The sequence below is a fragment of the Phoca vitulina genome, unplaced genomic scaffold, assembly GCF_004348235.1.
Source record: "Phoca vitulina isolate PV1807 unplaced genomic scaffold, GSC_HSeal_1.0 scaffold71, whole genome shotgun sequence".
NCBI classification, from domain to species: Eukaryota; Metazoa; Chordata; class Mammalia; order Carnivora; family Phocidae; genus Phoca; species Phoca vitulina.
In genome coordinates, this window is record NW_022589774.1 from 7,805,630 (window position 1) to 7,823,611 (window position 17,982).

The following is a 17,982-nucleotide window of genomic DNA, read 5'->3' on the forward strand; positions in this document are numbered from 1 at the left end:
AGCAGCCACAGGTCACTCCTGCTGGGCCTCAGAGGGGCCGTGAGCTGGGGCTGGTCTGCATTCCTGGCTAAAACGTCCAGGCGCTGGGGCTAACTTGCTGGCTGTCACATCTGATGCTGTGCGAGCATATGGGAACAGCACGCGTGGCCTCCAGCTTCCGAGCACCACACAGAGATGATCCATGCTGAACAGAGGCCATTTCCAGCAGACAGTAAATATACCAACAACAGCAGTCTGTCTGTCATATTTTTGTCACGACGTTCCGTTGTGAAGCCTACCCCAGAGTCTCCCCCAAAATGACTGGCACGACATCAGTGTCTGGTCCGACTCTGGCTCCATGCTTTTGGGGTTTCTCATGGCTCCCCGCATGCATGTCCTGCTTACAGCAGCCGTTTCTGTAGGCACCACCCTCCCCTCCTTACCTGCCCTCTGTCCATGCCGGCAACATGCAGGGGGGCAGGCAAGTGGTTAGAACACCCGGACAGAAGGGGTCGGGGATAGGGCAGGGGCTGCGAGAAAGGCCTCACTCGAGCAGCCGAGATGGCCGGCATACCTCGTCAGGGGAGGCAGCCTGGCGGCAAAGGCTCGGCTTGGCCAAGAAGCCCCCCACACCGAGAGAGTGCCACAGTCAGACCCGGGAGAGGGAGTGTGTCAGGAGGATGGTTTTGCTAGACTCAGAGCTACCAACCTTCAGGTGCCTTGAAGGAGATTTCAGTGCTTTCAAGCCCCCATCAGAGGGTTGCTCTGGAAGGCGTGCCACAAGCTGGGCTGAACAAAGCTCCTGTGGGCGGGGGGGCAGCAGAGGCAGGATGTCCCACTATAGTCCAAGTGTGTTAAATGCCATCAGGCTCGAGACTGTGATACGGGAGGAGAGGCCCTCTCAGGCCCCTTCTCAGGAAGCTGATTCTAGGACGCAGAAGTAGAGAGGAAGGAGTGTGCGGCCCGGGCTGGGGAGCCGTGAGGGCGTTTAAGGTGGCGCTGAGCAGCCCCCCTAAATTCTGCAGGTGTTGTCAGCTGCACACCATCCACACGCTGGCCTTGTGCTCTCAGATCACCTGTGTTCGCTCAGTTGGGGGCGGGGCGGGCGCGGGGTGGTGCCCAGCTTTCCCTGTAAGACCCTTTATTCTCTTAACTGAAGGGGAGTCTGGAAGGTTTTCAGAAGAAGTTGAGGTGACAGGGGTCCCTCAGCAGGACTCGCCTGCGCTGTGCGGCCGGGAGAGTCCCGGGGAACTCAGGCTAGCCAGCCCCCAGGCCCCACAGAGCCTGCTCCACTGATGTGGGTTCCCCAAGTCGGACCCAGGGAAAGGGGAAGAATCAGGCTCTGCCCAGGCTCACGCTGCACCTGAGAGACCCAGGAGACGGTCACACTGGCCAGGCAGGGCCTTCCTAGGGGCAGTGTGGGGACAGGATGTGTGTGAATAAGGGACAAGTGAGCCACCATGGCTTTAAATAGGGGGTGGAATTTTTATGCTTCCTGGGCTTTTGCCCAGATGCCTCCAAATCCCAGTGAGGAACCACCTCTGAGGAAGATTGAGACCGGAGCTGGTCCTAACAGTAATATGAAGCAAACCAGGTTTGGATTTGACCTCGGCCATGTTCATTACTCCAATGATACCTTCCCACCCCTCCAGCTTCTTGAAGGCAGTAACTGGATCATATTTGTGAATCCCACCCAGGGCAGGCGTGAAGTAGCGTTTTTTTTTCTTAATTTTTAAACATCAGTTTTCTTCCTATTCTACAATCAAAGCTCATCTCAGAAAAAGATAAGATCACCTCATTCACACAGGGGTATACACGAATAATAACAATAAAAAACAAGCATTATTTGCTTAAAACCTTATTTTATTAAAGCATTATTTGCACAGCTTTTTAAAAGAGACAGAGAAATGAAATGATACCATGAGGGCAGGCACACTGTATCTATATAGAAAGCCAGTTGTGGTTGTGAGGTAGGATAATGAGGGTGTGCGCGTGCGAGTGTGTGTGTGCGTGCGTGCGTGCGTGTGTGCGCTCATGGAGCAGTGCCCTATATGAGCACCCGCTCCCCGACCCCCGCCCGAAACACCACCTGGTCAACATTCCACAGAGCTGCATCTGGATTTCACGTGTTCACTCGTTCTGTTTTCCTTTGCAGGGTTCTACGTGCAGGAAATGGCTGATGCGAGCATGGCCAAGCTGTACTCGGGGCTGCTGGGGGCAGGGGATGAGATCCTCGAGGTGAATGGGGCCAAGGTTGCCGGGCTGGGCTTGGCTCACATTAAAGAGCTCCTGGCCCACGCGGAGAGCTTGTCAGTCCGTGTGCTGAGGCAGAGGCCTGTCCCTCAGTGACCCAGGGCTGTTTTGCCCTCACTGTCACCCCCTCGGAAGCCCTGACCTGCCCCAGGAGGGACGGCTGGAAAGGCACTGCACGAAGCTGCTTTATGGATGAAAACAGATCACAGTGGCGTGTAACCGCTTAGGCTGTGGCAGGAGCTTCTGGGATTGACGACCGTAGGGTGAGGGCAGGATGGTGTGTTTTGTTTACGGATGTTAATTTATGCCGAACTGGGGAAAGCAAACATGGATCTCCTTCCATGCCGGAAGTGGTGTCAACATCTTTCTGTACCTTTGTCGGCGGGAGGAGGAGAGAGATCCAGGGGTACTTGGGTGAGCCCCTGATTGTCTCCTCACCCCCAAGTCTCATCCCACTCTCGATCAGGGGCTCCCCCAGCCTCCACACTCCAGAACCAAAGAAAGTGCTTGGCCATATTGGCCTTGAGTCTGCCTTTAAAGTCTCATGTCTTCCATGTCCCATTTGACACCTTTGCTCTTTTTCCGGAAATGGGCAAAGTGTCCTAGTGTAACAGCCTAAAGCCATGGGCCATATATTCCAAACCCAAAATTGGAATATGTGGTCTGGTGTGAGAACATCTGGGAGATGTTATCTGGCAGCCAGAATGTTAAGAATCTCTGGGAAATTTTTGTGATATATAAAGTTGGAGGGGGAAAAAAAATGAACCCGAGACCAATGTCAGGGAAGTGCAGCTGTGGCCAGTGGGTCTGGCCGGCTCCACCCCCAGCCCCCTGCCCTCTGCCTCTGCCCAGGGCGAGGCTGGCGCTGGTGGGGAGGGCTTGCCTGCCTTCTCCGGTGGAGTGTGGGCACAGGCTGCAGCCGGTGCCAGGCTGTCCCCAGCCACAGGCTCTCTGCCCAGGCTCCCTGATGGCTGCTGGGGGAGGGCCGGCAGGGAGTGCAATGACGGGGTACAGGCAGGGGGATGGGCTCTCCACCTGGCTGCCTCCCAGCTCTACGCCCAAAGGGTTGGGACTCTGGGAGTGGATGGCCGTGTGTCAGTCTTAAATTATTAAAAAGCAAAGCTGAAGCTTCTCTCGCTTTGAGTCGCTAAATTCTGGGCTGGATGCTCACTTGACCTTGAATGGCCAAGAGCGGGGTTCTGGGGTGGGGGAAGAGGGAGGGAGGATACGGGCCCAGCAGTGAGCTGTGTTGGGCCTGCCAGAGGGGGAGGCCTGGGCGGTCCCCTGGGGTTGGGGTGACAGCCAGGGTAGATACAGAAGCCTCCAGAGACAGTCCTTCCGCTGGGAGAGGAGCCTTGGGCAAAGTGCATTTCTGAACAGAAGACAGAATGGAGCTCGGGGCTTTGGGTAGGTGATACTGGGGGCGGGGAGCGCAGAGGGCAGCTTCAGGGCTGTTGTAGAACTCGGGAAAACACACGGCCTTCGCTAAAACGAGTGTCCTAGCAGCTTTCCGTGGGCAAGATCACCGAAAGGCACATGTGGGCTGAGGGAAAGATGGTGGGGAAGGAGGCAGGCAATCCTGTGGAGTGTGCAGTGAGTGTTTCAGGCCCTACCTGCAGGAGCCAGTTAAAACCCCTCTTTACTGGTCCCTGGAGGCTAAGGGTTGAGGGGTGCTCCCAGAGCCCCTCCGCACTGTAGGACTGGGAGACTGAGCCACCTGGGGTGGGGGGGAATGTGGGAGGAATGGGGAGCTGCCAGCAGGGGAGCAGGCCGGTGGAACAAGTGTTTGGGCCTGCAGGGTGTGAAGAGGGTGCTGGGACATCTCAGAGAGCATCCTGGCCCCCCAAACTTGGGAATGGCCCCATGTCAGAAAGTATAGTCGTGGGGGAACACTGGCAGCTCCTGTCCCCCAATTCCTGGTCTTGAGGTCATGAAGTTTCATGTTGAATGAAAGCTTCGAGGGACAAAGGCACCTCTCTTCTCTGTATGGCGATCATGGACAACATGCCCTTCTGGCTCCAACTGGGAAGAAAGGGAAGAAAGGGAAGAAGGGGGCTCCGGCTGGGACAAGGCCGGGGAAGGTCTCTAAGGAGTCCTGCGCATCTGCTTCTGTTACCTGCCAGGGTCAGGGCCAGGCTCTCGACCTATTCAGTCCTTAAAAAGTAGATCTGCCAGGTAAGCTCTGTGTAGCATCTTCCTTTACACAGACGGAGATCCTTTACACAATGACGGGTGTCTCTGACGCAGGGCCCACTCCTCCTGCTGCGACCCCTCCCACAGCCCCCGAAAAAGGCTTGACAGAGGGGAGTGGACACTCTGCACTGTGTGGAAAGTAGACCTGCGCTTCTTGAGTAAAGTGGTGCCAGGGGGCCCGACTTGTGTGGGTGGGAGGGGACTTGGATTCCTCCAGACACCTGTCTGACGGTCCCCATCTGCTCTGCCTGGGGAGCTGCTCACCAGGTCAGCCCTGCGTCCCCCACACAGCCATCAGAGTGTGCCCACTTAGAACGTCGTGTATTAACTGGGAGCCAGGCCCTGTGACAGGCAGGAGCTCGGGCAGGTGAGAAAGACGGGCTCCAGGGGCCACAGTCTAGGGGAGACGCAGACATTAGGCCTGGTGCGGGCAGCCGAGCAGGGGAGGGGGCCGGAGATGCCCCCTGCTCCAGATCCGCCCTCGGTGGGGGACGGAGGCTTACCTCTGTCCAAGGGGCACCCACGCGGGGCTTTGTAACATGAGTAGGAGCTGACGGGAAGGATGAGGGAAAGGACACAGAAAATAAGCAGCACGTGCAAAGCTGTCTAACCCATGGGCCCACCCCCAGCGCCGGCCCATTATTGGTATTCTGTGTCCGGGGCTCGCTCCACAGAAGGCCGCAGACGTTGGGACTACACAGAACAGAAAGGGGCTCCCACTTGGGCCTCAGACATGACAATATCCTTAGGGTGACAGGTGGGGGTGGGGAGCAAGGTGAGACGCAGAGGGCGCGGGGCGCGCAGGCCTGGGAGGGAAGGGAGGGAAGGGCGGTCGTGGGCCGGCCGCGCTCCCACCGTCGCCCGTTGCAACTTCTCAGGGCGCCTCTTCTCGGTGGCGGAGGGGCCGGCGGGAGGCGAGAGGACATGTCCGCGCACGGCGCGCCCGGAGCCGGGGGCCCTGGGAAGGGGGGGAGCGAACTCGGGCGCGCGCGAGCGACCGGGACCGCCGAGGTTCTCTGCCCGGACGCGCGTGTCGCCTGCAAGTCCCGCGGGTCCCGGCGGTTCGCAGGCGGCTGGCTCTCCGCCCGTGCGCCCTCGCGCCCTCGCGCCCTCGCGCCGCCATCCCCGCGCCGTCCTTCCTGGCCTCGGCGGGGGCCCGGGCCGGAGACGCGGCTCGGCGCGCACTGCCCCGCCTGGCCCGGCCTCGGTTAGAGCCGCCGGACGGCTGCCGCCGGAAGTTTGCCAGAGGCTGGAGGCGTGTGTGTGTGTGTGTGGGGGTGTGTGTGTGTGTGGGGGGGTTACACGCCCCCAGCCCCTAACACGCACACGCGCACACACACAGGACAGCTTACTGGGCGCCGGGGGCCGGGAAGAGGCTGGCCCCCACTTTGCCTTCGAGGGACGCACGGCTGGGGGCGGGGGCGGGGAGCGGACAGCCCGGAGGACTGCGTGGTGACCGCGGCGGGCTGGAGCCGGTGAGCGGGATGGGACGGGAAGTGAGGTGACTCAGGACCCGCAGGCGGGGGTGGGGGTGGGGAGGTGGGGGGGGGGTGGCGCAGGAATGGGGACCCGGTGCGCGCAGTGTCCCCAGTCTCAGGATGGAGAAACCGCAGGCACGGCTCGATTTTTGGAAATCAAGGTTAATTCAAGGGCGTGCAGTCGCTGTGCCTGCTCCATCTGCTCTTCAAATACTCCAGAGCTCTGTTGGGGACATCAAGGATTCAATTCTGAATCCTTCCAGCAACTCTGTGAGGGAGGAATACTTATCTCGGGGTTACAAACTAGGGGGCCTGAGATTCAGGTTAAATTACTTATCCAAGGTTACACTGCAAACAACTAGCGGAGGTTGGATTTGAACCGGGCCCTGTGCGATTCCCAGCCTTCATGCGTCCTCCCTCCTGGGACCCTGTGGGGCTCACCTCATCCGGAGGCCCTCGAGCACCCCTCCTGGACCTCACGGATGGCGGGGTGCAGCGCTGGCCCGGGACACCCAGCTGGGCCCACCCGCCGCTGACCTTCACCAGGGTGGGTGTGAGGGGTTCCCTTCTGTTTTTCTTGGGGTGGGGGAAATGGCATTGGCCCTCCCACTTCCCTGCGGGGGTGGGGTGGGGGTGGGGGACAAATCATTTTCCAGTACAGTGTTTCCAAAACGCTGGTGTAACCCACTCATGGGTCACAAAATCGGTCGAGACCAACATTTAAAAGAATATCAGTGCTTCGCACAAGCAAGTGTAGGTTTTGTTTGAGAACCGCCTCTTCCAGGGCTGGGGGTGTCCTGAGTTGTAATTTAAAGGGTCGTTAAGACCCTGCTCCAGGGGCACCTGGGTGGCTCAGTCGTTAAGCGTCTGCCTTCAGCTCAGGTCAAGCCCTGCATCGGGCTCCCTGCTCCATGGAAAGCCTGCTTCTCCCATTCCCACTCCCCCTACCTGTGTTCCCTCTTTTGCTGTGTCTCTCTCTGTCAAATAAAATCTTAAAAAAAAAAAAAAAAAAGACCCTGCTCCAGGGGGCACAAAAAAAACACCCTTGGGGCTAAGGCCCAGGAAGGCTGCCTCGGGCCTCTGATACCCCACACTCCACGTGCGGACTTCTTCGGGTGGCGCCTTGCCTCAGGAGGCTGCGGAAACCTTCCTGGACTGAATGTGCCTGGTCTGGGGCGGGGGGGTGGGGGGGAAGAGGCATCCTCCATCCTCCATCCTTGTCCCAGGGGCAGGGTATAATGATGTGACTGGACTTGCTGCTCCTTCAAACTAGCTTCAGTGCAGTGGGATTCCCCCGAGGGTATGTATCGCCAGGAGCTTGGGCTGTTGGTTCCCTGATCTGGCCACGCTGCAGATCCACGCCCTCACCCCTTTTGTGCGCGTATTCCTGTGCCCTTGCTGGAACATCCTTCCCCTTGTCCGCCATGGACTCCTTGGCGGCCTTCAGAAATGTCAGGGGTGCCTGTCCTGGGAAGCATTCCAGGACACCTGCATGCTGACTTTGGCCCCCTTTCCTTAGCTCCCATATAATCAGGTACAAGCACTCTTTATTGTGGCTCTTTTCAAATAGCATTTCTTGCTTATCCTCCACCAAACTCACCTGGCAACAACTGGACTTCCCTTGTCCATCTGCGCAACCCACTTCCCGCCCCAAATCCCCAGGCTGGTCCTGGAGCTATTCAAAAGGTCCTGCTGTCACCGGATCCCCTTCCTTCCCTCCCTCTCTCCCTCCCCGCCATCCTCCCTGAAGTTTCCCTTCTTCCCACAGAGCCAGAGCACCTGCTTAGAAATGGCAGCAGCCTTCCTTGGCACGAAGCTCTGCGCAGCTTTCTCAGGCTGTGGGCTTGGCCAGGTCGGAGTCCTGGGCCCCGAGGAAGGGGCTGCTGGCATTGGCTCTGAATCTCTGCCCACACAGCCCGGCTTTAACAGCTGCCCTGCCAGGCCTGGAGGACATCCGGGGCTCTCCTGTGGCTGCCCGGCTGCCCCGCTGGGGCTGCCTTTGTCTCGTCCTTCTGCAATCTGGGCTCAGGCCCCGACTCGCAGTGTGGGGCTGTCCTTAGGGGTCTGGCCAGGTGCCAGGTACTGGGGAGAGGCCTGCCCTGCCCTTGGGATGCCCGTGTCCCCAGGGTGGAGACAGCTACAGCTGTGAAAAGAGACAAACCAGTGTGCCAAGGCCTACAATGGAAGCGCCAGGCAGGAGGCCCCACTCCACCTGGTGAGCAGAAAGCTTCCCAGAAGAGCCAGCCGTGGGCTCACCAGCCTCCATCCCTCAGGAGCAAGGAATGCTGGGTGCTGTGGGGGCCGTTCAGATGCCACAACGTTGCTTCTCACCCTGGGCTCCGCAGACTGAGTCTCCAGGCTTTTCTGAGTTCATATAATGAGCTGGGCTCACTTACTTTTTGCACATTTCCAGCCAAATAAAAGCTCCAAAACATTTTTATCAGCAAGGCTAACCTGCTTGAGGTCCTTGACGAGTAGACTTCTTGAAGCCTACAGCGGGCATATAGGGTTAGAGATGTGGTCAAGTCCAAGGCACCTGGTATCCGGGTTTTATCTTCAGCACTTCCAGCTCAGCGCTTTAACCCACCGCTGACTCATACTACAGCTCTTTTCATTCCTTGTTCTCGCCTCAGCTTTTACTGCTTCTTGGGTTAGAAAGACGGCTTCCCGAAATGCTTGCCACCCCTCAAATCTGAACGGCGCCTTTTTTGTCTGAAGGGAGGCTGGCTTCATGAGGGTCCAGTCAGACCTGGGTTCTCATCCTGCCTCTACCACTTCCTCATGGAACTCTGGGGCAGATTCTTAATTGCTCCATGCCTGTTTTCAGGTATAAAGTGGGCTTCGAAAGGATTTCCCTCATGGGGTTGTGGGAATTAAATGGGAGACAGAAATTTCACTCATCATGTCCCGGACGCCTTCGTCAAAGACCTGCCAGCCCATCAGATTCTCATCAAATGTTGGCTGAAAGTTTCAGCTGCTAATTAGATATAAAATTTGAGAAATTTCTTCCTAGGAGTTGATGGCCCCCTCCCAAAGGCTGGCCAATCCTAGTGTGAACTTTTGTGAAAGCAGACAGGATGCATCTGATGGTGTGGTGAGGAAAGGGAATACCATTACAGAGGTCAGAAAGGTTGGATTTGGATTTCTCACATCCAAGCTTCTGGAACCCATCACCCGCGGAGGGGTTTATTGGTGGGGATGTTTGTGCTCAGACTGCCTGCATCTGCACCAAATGGAGACTCCACTAATGTTCCAGTTATCAGTGTCACCTGGGTAGAAGGTGCTTCCAGACACGGGAGACCCCAGAGGTGCCAAGGATCAAGGTTTATAGATCTGAACTGTGTCCTCTTGGACGGTGCAACATTATGGCAGTACGGCCTTCCCTTCCTACGAGTTTAATTTTTGCCTCAGGTCTTGTATTTTCAGTGAGTTTATGTAAGATTTGTAGCCAGTGGGGACCTTTTGAAAGACGGCAAATCACTCTTTTGCTGCAAAGCGGAGCCTCCAGTGGAAGTGGAGTCAAGTGCTGGTCGGTCCAGAACCCTCAGCCTTGTAGACGCCTGCCTTTTCCCCTCCGTCCACACGCGACAGTCCGCGCTTCCTCGGGCTGGGATGGGGGGCTGATTTGCTTTTATCAGCGAGCACACGTAACCATTTCTTCCCCCTAAATCCCTTCCTCCTCAGATATTAACTAGAACTCTCAAAATAAGCACTCACTCCTCCAGCAAGGCTGGTTATAGGTTGGTTTGTGTTAACCCTCCTTGCTGTTACATTTGGGGGGAAGTCAAACTGGGGACTCACGAAGCACTGATGTCCCAATTTCTGTGCTCGGCGCCGGGGGCATAGTAAGTAGCTCTGCTTCTCATCAGCTGTGTGACCTTGAGAAATAACTTGTGTCCCAGGTTCCTCATCTGCGCATTTGAAATAGTATTAGATGAGGAAACTTCACTATTTCATACAGCCATTTTAAGTATCATCTGCATTAGTATAGACGAAGTACCTAGAACAGTGCCAGGCACACAGAAGGTGTTCGGTTAATAGGAGTGAGGAGGATGATGACAAGTGAAATGATGAAGGTCCGTGTCCTCAAGGAGCTTATGTAGCCTCGTCACCTTGTCCCACACAGAACTGAAGGCAGGTTCTTTCAACTGCCAACCGGGATGGCCAATATTCTTGTTGGCCAACACTTCGGTGAGGGGGGAATAAGACTCAGGTCGGGTTTCTCTGCTCCCCACACACTCCTTGTCCCAACTGAAACTGTGCTGTATGGTATTTTGAATACATAGTGTGGTTATTTTGGGGTTTAATAATTCATGTGACTTGCCCAGCCAAAGAAAGCCCAATTTATAATTCAGATCTTCTAACAGCCACACACTTTCCTCACCCCAGGCGTACGCGTGTGTCCGTGTTTATTAGTAGGGGCAGAAGGAGGGTGTGTGTGTAGGTATGAAAGGAAACAAAAACAAAGACAAAAACCAACAGAACTTAAACACAACAAAACAATAGCCCAAGACAAAGGTCATGGTTTCTCCATTTCTCCTTTAATACTGAACAGTATTCTTTGTACAGCTATAACATGATTTCAAGAGCAGAAGTAAGAAACATTACTAATAGACTTCAGGGTGTAAAAATACCACTTTGAAAGACGGCTAGTTGAGATTCTTCTTACACAAGTATTTTTAAAAAGTTTTCAAGTTTATAGTGTCATCAGTTCGTTTAATGTCAGGATTACACACAAAGCTGTGGAAGAGGTTTTATTATGCAGGGATGGTTTACTGTAGCCTAAATTCCACGATGCAGTAGCAGTGATTCTGAAACTAGACTGGGCGTCAGAACGCCCTTGGAGGGCTTTTGAACACCCCAGAGTTTGTGATTCAGCAGAGCCGAGGGGAGCCCCGAGAACCTGCATTTCTAGCAAGCTCCGGGGCGATGCCGCCGAGGCTGGGCCCACACCACACTTGGAAACCTGGCCTGTAGAAAAAGAACGCATCTACCTGTGGCGAGGGGCGTAAACTGGCACCAGGACTACCGGGCTCTTCTCATGAGGACTGGGGAGTGGGGGGGCCATCTGGAAATCACCCAGGCATTTGCAATTCTATCTTTGATCTCACTTCTTTAGTTTGTACCTTCTAGTTATTTAAAAATGAAACGCTGTAGGTTATTTATCCTTCGAAGAAAAATACAACGGTTTAATCTTGCTGAGTCCTGCCAGGTATTATACATTTGACTTTTCCATTACACTGATTTCTGATTACAAATGAGCCAGTGAAAGCATATTTTTCCACTTACAAAAAAATGAATCCACAATCATTTACAGCTTGCTGTCTTTGGCCCTTTCCTGGTTTCCAGGCCGCCCTTACCCAGGGTGTTCTCCCAGCCCGGGTCGAGCTAGGACGGAACCACATCCAGCTTACAAACAAGTTCCAGTCACTCATTCTAGTGGGGGACACCTGGCTGGCCTCTCCCCGCCCTGCACAGATACTTTCTTTTCCTGAGGACTAGGACATCTGCCTCTCCCAGGGCGCACTTTACCCACAGGGCTGCGATTCCCGTTTGGGAGCAGGGTCTCAGCTAAAGCCCACTTTGTGCAGAGCAGAAAGAACAACGGTGAACGTTGGCCCAGGGCTGGCAGAAAGCCCGGCTCGTGCATAGCGCCCGGCTCGTGCATAGCGCCCGGCTGACACGCGGCTACACCACAAGGCCCGAGAGCTTTGCTCAGTGAACAGTGAGGCCGGGGGGTCTTATTTCTATCACCCCCTGGATAATCGAGTGGCTTCTGGGTTCAAGAACTCATAACCTTAAAAAAAAAAAAAAGGGATAAAATATACTTTCTCACAGGTCCACGCCAAGCAGCTGGGCAGGTGACTGGGACAAATCACCCTCTCAGCACAGTTCCCGTCTACACAGCCTTGGGGAAGGGCATTTCTGGACAAAGGTCACATGGGAAGGAAAACAGCACCAACACATTAGCTTATGTCGCAGGGAAACCAAGTTCTTTTTCTTCCTTCCCTGCCTCACCACACACCTGTTCTCTGCAGAGACCAGAACATCATGAAGAACTGCCGCCTAAAGGTAGATGGCAGCACCATGGCAAGACCCCCCGGGAGCTTTCAGAGCTTCAGTGTTCGTCCAAAAGCAAAAAACACCAAATGGCTGGGGTGAGGGGTGCACACGACAGGTCACTACCAGCCTACCTTGTTACATCACCGAGGTCGCTTGTCCCTGGGGCCAAGTCCAGCATGCAGCGCTGCAAATGCCCCCCATGTCTGTTGGAGGAGCTGAGCTGGGGGCTCCAAGGCCTCCTGAGGGCACCGTCGGGGCTGCTGACCCCAGGAGCCAGCGAGCCTGGGGTTTCGGCCCCGCCGTGAGTGACCCGGCACTGGGCCTCAAGAGCCGGAGCCTCGGAGGTTCTCTGCACTGCTCTTCTCATCTGACGGCTGTTCTACTCGGAATTCTCTTGATTTTCTGGCCCTGACAGCCGACAGCAGCTTCGCAGTGAGCGTCACAGCAAGGGGCCCACGGCGAGGCTGGTGTCCGCGCTTCCATAACGGCCTGGCGCGGGCCTTGCAAGAGTAAGACCTCCTCACTGGAAGCGCAAGCATGTCTGTGAGGGCTGGGAGCCGGGTAAGGACAGCTGGACAGGCCAGCCCGGGGCCGCAGCTGCCCCCCGCTCAGAAGCAGAGGCCCCGGGAGAAGCCCGCCGCTGCGCCCACGCCGGCCGCCCGGGGCCATTCACTGGGCGCCATCCTCCTGCAGGGACTGGACGGGACGGCGCCGCAGGCCGCAGGGGCTGGAAGTCTGCGAGCCCTCTGGTTTCCCCTCTCTGCTCTTGATGGAGAAAGAACGTGCTTTTCAAAAGCGTTCTTCTGAAAAAATAAGAAAGACATGGCAGCGAGAGGAAGACAAAGGGAGGTAGTGCATGCCGTGTTTTACAACTTGCGCTTCTCGGCCGGCCCACCGCCGTTCTGCTTCCAAGTTCATCCTGCAGCACGAGGCGAAGCCACGCTGTCCGAGCCCACTGAGCTGAAAAGCAGCTCCTCTATGTAATTCAGTTCCTAGATCTTCAAATGCTGTGAATCCTCTAGAAAGGTAACGGTCTCACTTTATAGCCAGGGAAATTACCAAAAGAAAGATCTTGGCTCTGCCACCTTCACTTACAGAAGGTAAAACACTTCGCAGAGACAGATTTCTGTTGGAGTTAGACTAGATTTCTCTTCACAGCCCTGAATCTCACGAGGTGAGAAGGAGTGGGAGTTGCCAAGTGGTTGGCTACCAGACCCATCAGTCTGTTTAACTCTGGCTAAAAGCAGAGAATAATGGGCAAGCCACCAAGTTTCTCCCCCTTCGGCTCTGGCGTGAAGATCCTCGTGTAACACACGCTGTGACTTCCAATTGCCACCCAGCAGCGGGCACCCACAGAGCGCTGGGAGCGCGCAGTCCGCACAAAGGCAAGATGAAAAATTAGGACTAAAAACTAAAGGTATTTCAGTTTTCCAGCTGGATCCCCACTCTGGCAAACTCTCTCAATGGTTCATTCCCCCCAACCTATCCCCCAAATCAGCTGATTAGAAAAACGTTCTTCCAATAAACCGATAAACGTAAGCTGAGCTCTCTTGTATCCATCATATTCTGCCAGTTCCTTAGAAATGATATGTGTCGAGGAGCGGAGGCTGCAGGAAAAAGCCCACACGCTGCAGGATGTGCCTGTAAGCAGTGCAGAGGGTCACCAGGGTCTACTTCTCTCCCCATTCTACGGGCAGGGGGCCACGTAGGTGCCCCCGAAAGCCCGGCAGTGTTAGGATCGCTGATGAGGAAACACTTATCCCCAAAAATCAACCTAAGCCCCTGGCTTGTTCCCTCGGACTGCCCTGGTTTGCATTCTGAGCGGAGACGTCTACAGTGATGCCCAGTTCGGGCACAACAGGGTCAGACCAGGATCAGGCTGGCGGGGCCGAAGCTCTGCTTGGGGCAGAGCTGGCGCGGACAATTACCGGACAATTACGGTAAGAGGCTGCCCTGTTAAAGAGCAGTTCCTTTGAGGTGCGGAGACAGGGGCGCCCGCGGAGAGAATGCGGGCAGCGCTTGTATTTTAAAGTAAACTTTCTCCTCCTAAATAATTCCCTAGTCAGCCTCAGCGGGAGTCTGGTCTACAATAGCCACTATTTAGCAAACACTTGAAATTAAGTGAGGTCATCATGCCGATTCTAAATCTATCCAGACATTTAGTAATTAAGTCTCCGGGTCACAACACTTGGCCCGCCCCTCCACCCGCCCACCCCCCGACCTCAGGGAAGCATCTTACTCATTAATGACCAGCCATGTTCCCAACAAGCCCCACGGACACACATGACAGTTAGTTGTGTGGGACACAATAAACCTGGTCATAGCAGGAGAAGAGCATGGCTTTTAAATGGCATGATCATATAGGTCATTAGGCTGCCGGCTGCCTCTGGTAATGCGGATTGTGGATTACAGTACTGAGACAAGGTCCCCATTTATGATGAACAAAGACCTGTACGTTTTAATGCAAATCTAAGGACCATCCCTGTTTTAAGTTTAGAGAAGACTATTTGAATGAGTCTCAAAACTTGTAAAACAAATAATCTAGTACCCTACGTCTGAAGCCCTTTGTAGTTATCTTTTTTTTGCTAATTTGAAAAAAATAACTTATTTATATATCAAATAGAGTTGAATGTAAACATGGATGTCAACCACCCTTTTAGTTTTATAAATCTGCTTTTAGCTTTCATTAGGAGGCAGATTTCCTTACCTACCATGATCCTAACCATGAGAAAATACCCTTCTTTAAAAAATTGTTACAAATATTTATTAAAAAGTGCAATTCATAAGTCAGCTGGGCAAGTACATCATTGTAAATCACAAAAAAGGGGGGGAGGAAGCCCAAAGCAAATAAACAAACAAACAAAAAACCCCAAGAAATAGACAAAACATGAAAAAAAGGAAAAAAAAAAAAAGAGTGCGCTGAGGAATGGGCCCCAACAGATGAGGAAACAGGAAGTCAAAGCTAGAGCTCTATCCAGACGTTGCTGTGCTTTCCAAGTGCAGAAGGTGGAGGGGGAGAGCGTGGCCCCTGCTGCAGGGCTCCGGGTCAGCTGCTGCTTCAACATCGGTGACGGCATCGGGGAGGTTATAAAAATATCCTACAGACGCCGGGACGCTGGAGGCGTTTAAAAAATCATCGGAAGCTTGAAGTTTAGCATCTCAGCAGTTTCAGCTACTAAAACTCAATTAAAGCATCCGTTCTTTAAATTTGGATTGGCTCAGTTATTTGGCTGGATGATAAAAAAACTGAGTTGTCATCTTAGGGGAAAAAAAAAAACCCCACCCAAGTTCACCTACCCATTCTTGCCATTACTCACAGGGTAAGAAAAGTCCGGTCCAGAACTAGCCTTTTTGGTCATTATGGTTTCTGAGTGTCGCCGTACTCCCAATGTACTAACCCCCCACCCCCACCCCCAATGCAGAGTGCCACAGGAATGACCTAACCGGCCATGAGGCTGGCCCCGGATCCAGACCATCCAAGTGTACGGCTGAGCTGCGCCATACGGGTAAGGGGCGTCCTCAAAATACAAGGTGCACCAGGACAGCAACATGAATTTGGCAAGGCTCTGACCTCCGGCAACCTCACCCACCCTTCCCTCAGCTGTGCAAACCCTGGGTCCTGCTGCCCTCTCCTCCCTTCGGTTCAAGCCACCAGCTGTTAGCACCCCCAAAGCCTAGTGCTTTCCGTTATTTTCCATTAGTTATTTCTACCACAGAATAATGAGCCTGGAAAAGCAATTTTATCCCAGCACTTATCCCTGAAAAATGGATCACTGCGTTTTTTGTCACAAACTGCTTCTGGGCCTAGCGTCCCCATTAGCAGCCAGCTCTCGGGGGGCCAAGGGCCGCTGCCGCAATGGGAAATGAGACCTGCCCGGGAGCCTGCACTCCCGATGGCGCTCTCAGGGATGGGACAGCGGTGTGCTGTCCGAGCTGGGGGCAGGAGGGAGCTGCCAAAGATGGATGGAATGAGCAATAGCAAGCGCTAGTGGAGTCTGCAAACTTCTCCGGATTCCTCAGAGGCTGTCCTGGGGGCCCAAGGCCCCGGAGGCAAAGCAGTGCCAAGCCGTCCTCGGAACAGGACAGGCGGCCCCGGGAGCGCACAGTCGTCGCTTCCTCTTCCCAGCGGCCCTGCCAGCGCCGGGTCAGAGCAGCTGTCTCAGTGGTGGGGTCACAAGGAGGGAAGTCAGTGCAGGCTGTGTTTTCCAGAGAGGAGTGTGAAGAGACGGCAACGCTGGGGTGCTGCTTCCCGCCCCCCCTGGGGCTCGTGAGCAGGAGGAGCCGTGCCGGGCCGCCGTCACAGCACTAAGAAGAAGACCAGCACGACCAGCAGGACCACAAAGAGGACGGCGATGGCACACCACTGGCGCCGATCTGGAAGGCAGGACACAAGCATCAGCGCTCACGACGCCACGCTCCCCCAGGTACAGTCACACGCACGCCCTGGAGCAGGGAGGGGACAGGATGTGTACACGCCGGGCACGCAGAGGCTCTGGAGCCTGCCCGGGGCTCGGGTACCCTGGCCTGCTCCGCGTGTGCATCCACAGCTCTGCCAGTCTCCTGACAACGGGCCTCTAGTAAGTACGTGCTTTGTGTCGCAAGCCTTTAATTACAACCTGCGGCGCTCAGCTTGCTGCTGGTGGGCACCATGTCCCTGGGAAGGGGTCGGCATCGGCGTTACGGATCAAAGCCCGTTTGCTTTCATCTCCTACCGAAGTCAAATCATTTCATTCAACAACACTCAGTGAGCACTATGGGAGGATGGAAAGAGGATAAAAGCGCCTGCTGGTCACTTCAGGAAACGAGGAGCTGAAAAGGCAAGCTCTGGGGATCAAGAGCATGATCAACATTACCCCACACCTGTCCGGAAAGAAGTGAGATCACTTAACCAGTAACTTACACAGCTTACCTGTAAAGGAAAGTGGAATGTCTTCTCTGAAACCTTCTGCCCTACCGACACTTGAGGACAAGCACCGGAAGCAAAGTGGTTAGAGTCCATCTAAACGGCCGAGAGCAAGGGGGCTCGAGGGGCAGGAGGGCACACACAGGCCCCAGCGGAGCCCCCGCTGCACCCACAACCCTGACTGCGGGCTCGTCACGCTGCCCAGAGGCTGCCTGGCAGGGCTTTGTGAGCGTGAACACGAATACCCTCACACACTCTGGGCTGGGCCAGGCTGGGCATGGGGCCTAGGATGCCTCCTTAACTTGTGCAGGTGTAGAAAGAACACACGGTCTTTCCGTAGACGAGTCCTGCATTTTCCACATAGGGTCATACTGATAGAATTTCACTGGCCTATGAAAACATAGTTCCATGGCTAGAAAAGATCACTCCATTTAAACAGAAATATAAAGGTTTACTGATTCATCAAAAGTTTACTGGAAAGGGGCGCCTGGGTGGCTCAGTCGGTTAAGCGTCTGCCTTCGGCTCAGGTCATGATCCCAGGGTCCTGGGATCGAGCCCCCCATCGGGCTCCCTGCTCTGCGGGAAGCCTGCTTCTCCCTCTCCCTCTGCCTCTCTCCCTGCTCATGCTTTCTCTCTCTCTCTCTCTGTATCTCTGTGTCTCAAATGAATAAATAAAATCTTAAAAAAAAAAAAGTTTATTGGAAAGCCTGCAGATTGTGGCACACCACAGCGATCGAGACTCACACTACATAAAGGTTTGAATCTAGGAAAGGAGACTGCCAAACTGTCTACAAAGCAATGCTAAGTCCACGAACCAAGGACTTAAATTATTTAAATGCCGTGGAGAGCACAATCTTAGAACCGGGCAACAGACAGCCACCAACCGACAGTACGCAAAGCAAGTACCTTCTTAGTGGCGATCACCTTGTTCTACTTCCGACGTGCTAGAAACTCACTTAGTGTGCTTAGGGCAAAGACCGCAAATCTGTCGGTTCCTTATCTGAACAGGAACTAGTCCAATGGGCATGGGAGGCAGAATCAACCTATCAGATAATAATCTGTTTATCGCTTCACTGGCCAAGAAAACTTGAGTATCCAGCATTTTTCATCTAT

General features: G+C 54.5%; 2 protein-coding genes across 2 annotated transcripts in view; one reads left to right on the forward strand and one right to left on the reverse strand.

Annotated features, from left to right (window-relative positions):
- Positions 1-3,344, forward strand: part of KIAA1614 (KIAA1614 ortholog) — a 41,005-nt gene extending 37,661 nt beyond the window's left edge. Inside the window, exon 10 of the mRNA XM_032393200.1 lies at positions 2,135-3,344. Coding sequence (XP_032249091.1) covers positions 2,135-2,328 — 194 coding nt within the window. The 3' untranslated portion in view covers positions 2,329-3,344. The remainder of the gene's footprint in view (positions 1-2,134) is intronic.
- Positions 3,345-10,425: 7,081 nt separating this feature from the next.
- STX6 (syntaxin 6) overlaps positions 10,426-17,982 on the reverse strand; it is a 49,274-nt gene continuing 41,717 nt past the window's right edge. The window contains exon 8 of the mRNA XM_032393070.1: positions 10,426-16,340. Coding sequence (XP_032248961.1) covers positions 16,264-16,340 — 77 coding nt within the window. The 3' untranslated portion in view covers positions 10,426-16,263. The remainder of the gene's footprint in view (positions 16,341-17,982) is intronic.